At 45.6% G+C, this 10,783-nt stretch overlaps 1 protein-coding gene across 3 annotated transcripts; it reads right to left on the bottom strand.

Moving 5' to 3' along the window:
• Positions 1 to 1,345: 1,345 nt before the first annotated feature.
• On the bottom strand, positions 1,346 to 10,465 carry LOC120828858 (sodium- and chloride-dependent GABA transporter 1). 3 transcript variants are annotated; one of them, XM_040192514.2, is made up of 15 exons: positions 10,111 to 10,465; positions 8,652 to 9,030; positions 8,282 to 8,413; positions 8,048 to 8,148; positions 7,760 to 7,869; positions 7,497 to 7,629; positions 6,662 to 6,796; positions 6,458 to 6,561; positions 5,731 to 5,855; positions 5,429 to 5,541; positions 4,802 to 4,933; positions 4,511 to 4,613; positions 4,064 to 4,164; positions 3,733 to 3,900; positions 1,346 to 3,636 (listed from the first exon to the last, which is right to left on the bottom strand). In XM_040192514.2, the coding sequence occupies exons 2-15, from the start codon at positions 8,881 to 8,883 to the stop codon at positions 3,169 to 3,171; spliced, it is 2,157 nt and encodes a 718-aa protein (XP_040048448.2). In that variant the 5' UTR covers positions 8,884 to 9,030; positions 10,111 to 10,465; the 3' UTR covers positions 1,346 to 3,168. The 3 variants fall into 3 exon arrangements, with proteins under 3 accessions (XP_040048448.2, XP_077942680.1, XP_077942671.1); XM_078086554.1 differs by lacking the exon at positions 10,111 to 10,465 and adding an exon at positions 9,974 to 10,024; XM_078086545.1 differs by lacking the exon at positions 10,111 to 10,465 and adding an exon at positions 9,812 to 9,971.
• Positions 10,466 to 10,783: the final 318 nt, after the last annotated feature.

Raw genomic sequence — 10,783 nt, 5'->3', positions numbered from 1 at the left:
GGCTGATTTGGACGTTGGCGCCAACTTGGCCCCGGCCTTCAAGCGCCGGGACGGAGGCTCGTTATGGGAACGGGTGGTACGGGGATATCTGTGACCGGCCAGATTCAGTGACGGCAACGGGTCGGCCGCACAGTCTTCAGTACCTTAAATCCAACTAAAGCAAAGGAACGTGAATACGTCGGGGGATAAAAGGGTCAGAGAGTCCGTCGCTCCCGAGAGCCGCCCCGAAAGACCACCGCCCAACAGCGCTCCCGCTAGATGGCTCCCAGCTGATCAGGAGCGTCCTCCTCCCCGTCCGCCCCCCCCGGCAGAAATTGATGATTAATGGCTGATGTGGAAGTGAGAGATCAGTTTGCGTTGTCTCGGTGGTGACTGGTTTTCACAGGTAATGAAGCTAAATGACACCGCCGGGAATAAAGGAGGCTAGTGAGCCATCCATCAGGGGCTGGTTTATTTCCGCTATATTAGGGGCGTTACTCAAACCCCCCGTCCGCCCAACACAAGGCTTTCTGTTCCTAACCCCTCTCTCTCTCTCTCTCTCTCTCTCTCTCTCTCTCCATCACACACACACACACACAGACGCACACACTTTGCCACAAGCTACCAGAGGGGACATCTCATTCTTTTATCCACGCCGAGGCATTGTGGTGGTGTCAGCTGGTGCCGTCTCTTTTATCCCACTGGAAGCTAATGGAAGCAGCAACTGCAGGAGGTGGGGGGGTGGGGGGGGGGGGGGGGGGGGTCGCACACACACACACACACACACACACACGCACACAGATAACTGTGTGGGGAGATGGGGCGGGTGAACACGCCGGCCCCCGGGGCCAGGAGCTGCTCCGTGGTGATGTTCTTTCCTGCCGAGGCTTCTCTTTCAGCTTGTTTCCTGACACTCGATAAACCACAAAGAAGGAGCCTTCCTCTCCTCACGCACGTTTCATTTCTCTGCAACGTTTAGATCCCCTTTTTCTCAGAGTCAAGCTGGGTGTCATCTTCAAAACGAGAACTACTGAGGAGAGCTTTTGGTTTAATTCGACGTGTCTCACCCGGCCTCATTCTGACAAAACTACAGAAGAAAACACGTTTTTCTTTTGCTTCTTCGTCCACTTAAGCCCTGTTTGTAATTCAATTAGTCTTACGTTGTTGTTGTTGTTGTTGTTTTTGTTTAATCTATTGACTAGAAATACTCTCTGGTTCAACTGCAAGAAAGGGAACAATCACTGCAAGAGGATTCAGCGCAGCATCCTTCTTGTGATGCGATGGGTTGACCTCATTTCCCTGATAACGGCTGAAGAGCACAGGGCTGCTACTTGCTACAAGGGACATATGCCAGGCATGCATTGCATTTATATTTTCTATAATTCTTTATTTTTTCAGTCTTTTTCTGTTTGTATAACATAACAATCGTGCTTTATCATGTGACACCATTTAGATACATATCATGTTTATATTATGTTTTACATTAGGCAGTGAGACAGTTAAAAATATACAAAACAATATTGTTTTACTAGACATAGTTTCTATTTTTAATATAATCGTCAGTATCTTCATTGTCATCATCATTTCGTATATTTCTGTAAGATATGTGCTTTAGCTTCTGTGATCAAAATATTATTGCAGAAAACAGCAACTCCATTTTTTCAACATTTAGACAATAACTTCCAATGTATTACAGACATTCACAGTAACATGTTTCACACAGTACAGTTTTACAACAAAGTTCCAGAGAAAACTGTGGTAGAGTAACTTTATACAAAATTCACAGGACATGAACTGTAGCCATTTCACACTTCCGCTCAGTTGTTTCGCTTTTTCAAAGAAAACATGTTCCGTTCAACCAGATGTCTTTCACGGGAGCTGCCGAAGAAGCAAACTAACATTGTCCCAACACGCCATGGCGAAAAGTCTGGGGGGAAATTAAAGCTTTGTGCTTTTCACTAGTAAAGCAAAGACAACACAAACAGAAAGAGGAACAGACCACTCGCTTACCGGCCTGCACTTATACACCTACATATGTATTGCTGAATACATACCGATCAAACTACGATTGATCATCACACGTGAAGAAAAGAATAACGACTGTACTTAAAACACAGAGTTGGTCCAGGTTTTTGTGCTAGCATACAAAGTTGTATCTCTTAGTTGTGCCCAGTCATGTAAACAGACGATGGCTCAGTTGGAATTGGTTTATTGGCTTAAGGCCGTCTCTGTTCCTCTTCCTCCTCTTCTTCTTCTTCTATTTTTTTTTCATGTCAGGAGACATTTCAGAAACTTTTCACTGATGTTCCTGAGGAAAGCATGCAAAACGTAAACAGGATTGACTGTCGGCATTAAGGGGTAGTCGATGTTTGTAAATCACTTTTCTAACCCTTTTTTTTTAAATTCATTTTTTAAACTCTTTTGTACGTCTTTGTACCCTGTGCTTTGCCAACCGAACACTAAATGGCATAGTTTTTGCTTTTGTCAGCCTATAAATTTTGGTCCTCCATCACAACACGTATAGTATAAAACATCCTAAAAATAATTCTAAAAATGTTTCGATCACATAAAAGTTTTCCCTTTTTTTTACTGAAAAAAACGAAGGAAAAATAACAGTCTCTCTCACACACAAAATCTTTTGCAACAGAGCTGCTAAACATGAACTTCTTATTGGCATTGTGCTTACTCAGGTTTCTGTATTTACCTCACAGAGTGCAACGTTTGGAAAAGAGACAACTGCGTGAGGTTTAGTAAACATCCACAATAAAATTGACGCCATCCCGCGCACTCCTTCCATTATGTCAATTTTGTTCACTACTTCATCTACTATATTCACACGGTATTTACTTGAATCATGAAGATATCCAACAAATCTCTAATCTATATCTCTATGTATTTTTCTTCTTTTCTCACAGTATTACATAGCATGTTTACACTTGTTTTTTTTTTTAATTCAGATTTATGGTTTTGTATTTGTGAACACTAACAGTCTTTGATATTGTTTTCAGAATGCAAACCAACAATAAGACATCATTGGCTTGCTCTCACAAATGCGGAAAAATGAAACACGGTTTGAAAATGGGTTTTGATCACATATTGCCCCTGGAGGTAGGTGAATCAATTAAAATCTTGGAAGTCCTTTGTAATGTTCTCTTTTGTCTACATGCTCCACGAGGGTTTCTTGGTTGTCTACACGTTGGCCTCGGCGTTGGTCAGGTTAGAGGTCGGGCTGGTTGGCTTCGGGGGGTTCACAGGCTCCGTCGGGCCGGCTGGGTTGGGCGGTGGGCCGGTCGGGCTAACAGTTGTAGCGATGGGGTTAGCCGGACTGGCCTTGGTGGTGCTGGTGGTTGTGCTGATGGTTATGTTGGCGGTGGGGCTGGTCGCCGGGTTCACCGGGCTAACGACGGCTGCCGGGGCGGCAGTGGCGGCGGCCGGGTTAGCCGGCGGAGGGGCCGGGTTGGCAGGGGTCGCGGGGCTGGTGGCGATGACGGGGGTTGGGTTGGTGGGGCTGGCGGGGTTGGCGGGAGCCGGGTTGGTGGGGCTAGCGGGATTAATGGGGCTGGATAGGTTCGCTGCGTTGGTCTCCGCCTGCTGCTCCGGTCCGTTCTCCTGAGGTCGCCTGACAACCGCAGGGGGCTTGAGCATTATCCGCAGTCGCTGCGAGAGAAACGCACCACGCATGTCAATTACACAAAGAAAAAAGCTTTGTAGCAAAGGTTAGCATCGCAAGCTAGCAGACAAATCACTTCTTACCTCTTTGTACGTGCCCTTGAGTCCGAGGTACATGTAGACCATGTATCCGGGTATGAGAATCATGGAGGACATCGCCATGAGCCAGCCCACTCCCTGCCCCCATGCTGGGAACACGTACTCTCCCATTTTGAGAGGAACCATTTGTATGGCGCTGAACAAGAACACCCCCTGTGGGAGACACGAGACGCTTTACGCATCCTGACACCACCGACCACAGGCAGCGCGGTCTCCGCCTGCCGTGGCTGCAGGCGGGTAATATTGACTTTATTTATTGTTTCATTTGTCGTGTCATGACTTTAGATGTACGGTTGTATTAGTGAGGAGTACTCACGCCGACGATGAGAGGGGTGAACACGACCCAGCACATCTTCCACCATATGCAGGGCCTGTAGCCAATCATCTCTTCGATGTTGTCGTAGAACTTGTTCACACCTGCGAGACAAATGAATCAATGATGAAAATATTCATATCCAATTTATTTCAATTTGCTGCCGGTCTGCCATGCGTGACGACGAGGACGCTGAGATGGAACACAGGAGTGCGCGTGACCTTGAGGCTAAACCGCCGTTTGAAGCCGCGCACATACCTCCGAGTGGATGTGACGACTTTTCATATTTCACTGACCTCATTCTTAAAATTTGTTTTAATTTTTAAAAATTGTTTTAAATTAAAAAAAATTGTTTTAAATTTAAAAAAAATGTTTTAAATTAAAAAAAAAATGTTTTAATTCTTGGGCCAAAACTATTTTGTTCATTTTTCTCCATGCGATGAAACACACCGTAAAACCAGGATATGGAGATGCATTCAAAGAAGACCAGGAACAGCAGACACATTCCGCTGGCAGAGTAGTAGTCAAACAGTTTGAACACGTAGATTCCACCCTGTGCAAAGAGGAATGTGTTACAATACATCACAAAATACTCTGGTACTGTATTTGATGTCATTATCACAGGTCCACGTTAAAATGGCCTCTCGCCGGCCGCACGCGGCAGATGCGTTGATTTCGCATGTATCTTTTAATTACATCTTTCAACTCGAGCCCTCATTTGTTTAATCCCCGCCGCCGTACCTGTGTGATGTTTGAAAGGCCGATCAAATAGGACACCAGACAGACGACCGCGATGAAGAGCTCTCGTCTGCCCCTGAGAGCTCTCGGGAACTCGTCCACAAGGGCGGTGATGAAGCCTTCCACGGTGCAGAACTGAAAAAAGAAAAGCGTAAGTTTGAATGTGTACTTACTAATGGTCTGGGATTATATATGTATTATTGACAAAATGTGTTCTCCAAAAGCAGTTCAATGTTTTGGGATTGGCTGATGATGACAGAGCATCCATTTTGGAAATAGCTAATATGCAAAGACTACCAACCCTATATAAAATTAGGTTATCATTTAAATATTTCCCTTTCATGTGCTGGTCAAAGCCTGCGTGTAACTGCATGTATCACTACATTATTCCCCCCATCTATGGCCTTATTCAAACCGAAATATACACAGACATGGAAACCTGCAGGCACACAGAGGTGATAAAGCTGCATTAAAAAGACTTGACAGCTGATGTCAAAGCTCAGCTATATCTGTCCACAAGAAGCAAATAGCACGCTTATCACGGAGAAAGCAAGGGTGAGCTGCATGATATGTACCTGCATTTGAATATTTAGGTCAGCCCATGAAGCGGATCATCTCGAAGCCCCTTACCTGGCTGTCTATCCCCAGCATGAGCAGCATGGAGAAGAACAGAATGGCCCAGAGAGGAGACACGGGCAACTCGGTCACCGCCTGCGGGTAGGCCAGGAAAGCTAAGCCGGGACCTGGATAGCGACGATAAAAATCGTACTGCATCAGGGTTATTGTCATAGTGCGCCGTTATGACCGCAAACACACACACGTTTGCGAGGAAGTGATGACGAATGTTGTGTTTAGCTGTCGGTATCAATGACGGGGCCCTTTTTTTTTCTGTGCAGACAGATCGCATACAGAAATATGCAATCTGCATTTACCTGAAGCTGCTACGTCGGCAATGGGTCTCTTTGTCACATGTGACATGAAGCCGACAATGGAGAAGATCACAAAGCCAGCAAACATGCTGGTACACGAGTTGATGCAGCACACGATGATGGAGTCTCTGGGGGAGAGGGAACATAAAGTAGGTCTGTTGTCAAAGATTTAAGTTGACTTTTTTTGTTGCCTTATTGTGCTTTCAAGAGAGCCTGAAATCTGAGAGAGTAGCTGCGATTTGTTCCGTTTGACCGTACAGATGTTTGGAAAAAGCCCCTATTTTTATTGATGGTGACGGAAATCAAACGATTTCCTTTGAGAGCTTGAGACGAATAATAAAATGTATCTTTCATAAATGTAGAAGTAGAGGGATTGATCCGTGTGAAACAACTACGCAACTATTTTTTTATGTAACTGATTGCGTATGTGACCCAGACCACGGGGCTGCTGGAGAAAACGCTCATTGCAATCATAGTCGTTGTTTTTTCCGCCTGCAGCACTACTGCAGTCTCCTTGGATTGTTATTATATTCACGGCAGCAACTCACATTGATAAGGCCCTTAAAAGGTTTTTACTAAATACCCTTGAAACGGATCCTTAAATAGAGGCCTATAAAATTGAAAAATAGAAATTTCATTACTGCCATCTTTACGTTTTTATCGAATACAGCAGCGTTCTCCCTGTTTTTCACATAGATTAACATTATTCGTGAATCGCCACCAGTCTTACCTGTACACATTGTTTTTGAAAGGGTTATAGCTCCCCAGAGCTATAAGTGACCCCAATCCCAATCCATAGGAAAAAAAGATCTGGGTAGCTGCATCCAGCCATACCTGACAAAGGAACACAAGCATTTTAGCCGCGTGGTGCCGAGCTCGGCTCCCCCGGGGCATGAAGCGCACGGGTATGAATCACACGATGATATGTCATTACCTCCGATTCCTTGAGTTTTTCGAATTGTGGGGTGATGTAGAACAGAATGCCCTCTTTAGCTCCAGGTAGAGTCACCCCACGGATGAAGAGAATGAACAGCATGAAGTAGGGATATGTAGCCGAGAAGTAAACGACCTGTATGATGTGAGACAGCAGGGTCAGCGGGATACCACCATTAAATCTTAAGGAAATTTAGAAAGCATATAGAATGTAGATATTTAGCCACTGTTCGGAAATTATAATGAGGTTTAAAATTGTCTGGATCTATTATCTTCGGCCTCCGCGCACAAAATATTTCAAATCAAATATTAAGCAAAAGCGGCTTTACCGTGAATGTCTATGTGCATTTATCACACTGTGCAAGGACACTTGTGTGCAAACTGTGCCCGGGGGCGATGGGGGGGGGGGGTGGGTGTTTTGTGGCTAAAACAAATTGTATTTGCCATGGTCACGTGACCAGCTCGACTTTGCGAAATGTGGCACCACGAGGGAGGGAAAAGTGCTCCAAGTGAAGGCAGAGGACCGAAGCGGATTGTGGTGAGCGGCTGCGTGTTGCTCCTCCTATCGTGAGTCCACACTCGGCAGAGACGCCGTGTCAGGAGAATTGGAATTAGAGGAGCCACCATGAGGCAGAGAAGGATTAGTGAACATGAGTGTTTGATGTCTCTCCTCTTTTACTCTAAAACCAATCTCGACAATGCTGACTGGTGAAAACGATTAATGAGGTAATATTAGATTTAATTGTACTGCATTGCTGCCACGTACGCACTGGCCATTTGGGAACCTGTGTAGCAAATAGAGGTTTTGGATACCAAAAATCTGGCAAACGTCTTACCTTCCCTGTCCAGCTAACCCCTTTCCAGATACAGAAGTACACAAGGACCCAGGCGATGGCCAGTGTGATTGCCAGTGGCACTCGAATCTGGCCTGGTTTTTCCAAGCCATCGGTCATTTCGTGCATGTTGCGCCTGTAAGTCAGAGCGAGCAGAAATGAGACAGGGAAAGAGGCGTGCAGCGAGAGGCTTTCATGTATCTTGGGGTACGCATGCAGGATACTTTTATACTCCTGCGAGCCAGAAGAAGCAGTCAATATCTTACTCCCAAAACTCCAACACTGAACTGGTGAGATTGGTAGTATCTAGAATGGAGTGGTTTGTGTAACATTTTTCTGTGTTCCATGCATTGTTACATGAGCTCCATGGAAGTTCCTGTAAAACAAAAAAAATGGCAGTGTTGGTGTTATTTTTCACGTCCCCCCCCCCCTCCTTGTCAGATTTTCAAATATCGCAGGCTGGAATTCCGAATGAACCGACAGATAAGAACCTTCACCCAAGCCGGTTCTGTCTCTTTTTATGAGTCACCTGAGTGTCCCTGGGCAGTACTTACAGTGGTGAAGGAGTTGTACAGGTAGTAGATGGCCCAAGAAATAATTACAATGTAGTAAATGTTGAGCCAGAAGGACAGGACAGCTGCTGCGAGGCCCACACCTATCATACAGAAAGGCAGTAAAAGCTATCATTGGATATATGTGGCCTCGATAAATCCTGAAAATGATTTCCATAAACATACACATATTTAGACAATACACAACTGTCCATAAATATTCAGAAGTGAGGATACCTTTAAACACAGGAGCCAGTTTCCACACACCAAGCCCTCCAATGGAGGTGTATTGACCGAGGGCGGTTTCCAGAAGGAACAAGGGCATCCCAGCAAATATGAGAGTCAAAAAATAGGGGATCAAGAAGGCTCCTGGATGGGAAAAAAAAGTAGAGCACGTTATGCATTGGAGAAAGAGACCAATATTAAGCTGAAACTGCACTGACGCATTAAAAACACAGCACGTCAATTAATTAGGCTTGTAAATGTATGTGAGATTCCTTCTTTGCACGTCACGGTCAATTAGGTTTGCTCGACTCGTCAACGCGTCGTGGAGCTCAATGGGCCGTGCAGTTTTTCATAAGAGAAAAATAAAATATATTTTTTTTACCTCCACCGTTTTTTCCACAGAGATAGGGAAATCTCCATACGTTGCCCAGTCCGATTGCATAACCCACACACGACAGGAGAAAATCAAATCTCCCTCCCCATGTTTCTCTCTCGGGCAATTCATTCGTCTGCTTCTCGGACACGACTTCCAGTGGCCCGGGCATGTCTTTATTAGTGGCCACCTCGTTCAGTTCTGTGACCTGTCCGTCCGTTTTGGTGCCGTTCGTCGCCATGTCTCTGGGTTTGGCAGAGGTTCTGGCAGTCGAACGGGAGGCTTCAGCACCGGTCCACGCAGACAGCAGCTTCGCGGTTTTTAAACCTTTGGACCGAACGTCTGGAGATGAAGCCTGTGCACACACGGCTCGTCAGTCGACGTTAACCTGGAATCGTGAACAGAGCATTTGGTCGGTGTTTTTCTCTCTCTCTCTCTTTCCCCCTTTCAGGAGGCGCTGAATTTGTGGTTATTAGAAATGCAAACACATTTTGCACAATATGTATTTACTCCCCGACAAGTACAATCAGACGATGCCATTTAACACACGCACGGTTTCACTGAAACAGCATTTCAAAGCGCACACTGAATCATCTCATGAATGTTTGGCTCTCGGTCAGGTTTTTTTTTTTCATTCAGAACAAACACCAATAAAACCATCGAAGGCAAAGTCATGCTGGACTCGATCCCATAAGTCAAACACAGACCGACGACAGATTGCGCGTAAATTAACAGCAGCCCGAACGAGATCAGCGCGCACGTGATAAGCCTAAACAAAGTCTGGAAATAAATAGGCAAAAACAAAAACACAAAATCAAAGCGGATGTCGATTTTGCTGACGAATTAAAAAAAGACAACTTCAATTAGAGGATCCGAAAGATGCACTTCTAGCGCCAGACGCGCCATGGCAATAGCACACAGCCTATGATAATTACGCATAATGAAGTGCAGTCCAGCAATTACCACCTGCAGATTCCCTCAAACTGATATCCACGTACACTGAATAGCAAGCAGCGGGCATACAGAGAGGTCTCAAATAAACTGGAACACAAAACGCACAGTGGAGACAAAGGGATGTCCAATGCGTAAAAGCTTTACGCACCAGGCTGCACAAACAGCCACAGGGTTCTACGCGATTCATTTACAACCAAACCCGTTAATAAACGCACCAGAGTGCGTCTCCACGTTCGCACCCTCCAAATCCACTGGCGAACAGCAATCAAGTCGATATTTAATTGGCTGTAGCGTGTCGGCGCAGAGCTCATCGTGCAGTCATTACACTGACCACAGCAACGCGTTGACAGCCTCATTTACAATTTAATCACACTCACCGCCGCCGCTAAGGCGAACAATAAAGAAGCCTGCATTAGCCGGACTCGTTTGTGTGAAGATTCAAACGCGCGCACACACACACACACACGCGCACACACACGGACAGACGCAATCATTCAGCAGCCAGTTTACTCACAATGGTTCTGGGATCTGTGCCGCCGAGGATTCGCTGCCTGCCACAAATGTCGAAACGAGGTATCCGTAGATTCCTCCTGCGGATGAAGTTGTAAACTCCCAATATTTCTTGGAACATAAATAGGTTTTACTTCCATTAAAAGACTTAAAGGGACCATGCAGCGTTAGAGGTGTCCAGGCAGGAGCTGTCCAGCGGGGAACAGTGCTGAAGACCAGGAGGAGGAAGAGGAAGAGGAGGAGGAGGAGGAGGAGGAGGCTGAATCAACACGGGCAGCAGCCGCTTCGCCTTGTGCGACTGTCTAACATCAACAACCAGAGACTCAACTCCCATCTACACAGCCTCAATGTCATCTCAAAGTCGCCCCCCTCCGCCCCCTCTCTCCCCCCTCTCCCCCCATATAGGCTGTACTGACATCGCACTTGCAGCATTTGTCTTTTATTTTATTTTGGTAACATTTCAAATTTTTTACTCTTTCCCCGCCATTTTAATAAATACCAATATTGAGGTTTTGCCATCATTTTGTCACCTCCCACCGCGAGTTATGCAACCAGCACGCTGAATGAGAACGAGGACAATTCACATGTCAAACTTATGAATGCTGGCTCACTTGAAACATCTTTAATTCAGGCTCCTTCCTTCAAACACTTTGAGGATTCAGCTGTTGAAAACGCAA

This window comes from Gasterosteus aculeatus, chromosome 2 (genome assembly GCF_964276395.1).
Source record: "Gasterosteus aculeatus chromosome 2, fGasAcu3.hap1.1, whole genome shotgun sequence".
Lineage (NCBI taxonomy): Eukaryota > Metazoa > Chordata > Actinopteri > Perciformes > Gasterosteidae > Gasterosteus > Gasterosteus aculeatus.
Note: the sequence above shows the minus strand (reverse complement) of the source record. Positions and strands in the feature narration are given on the sequence as shown.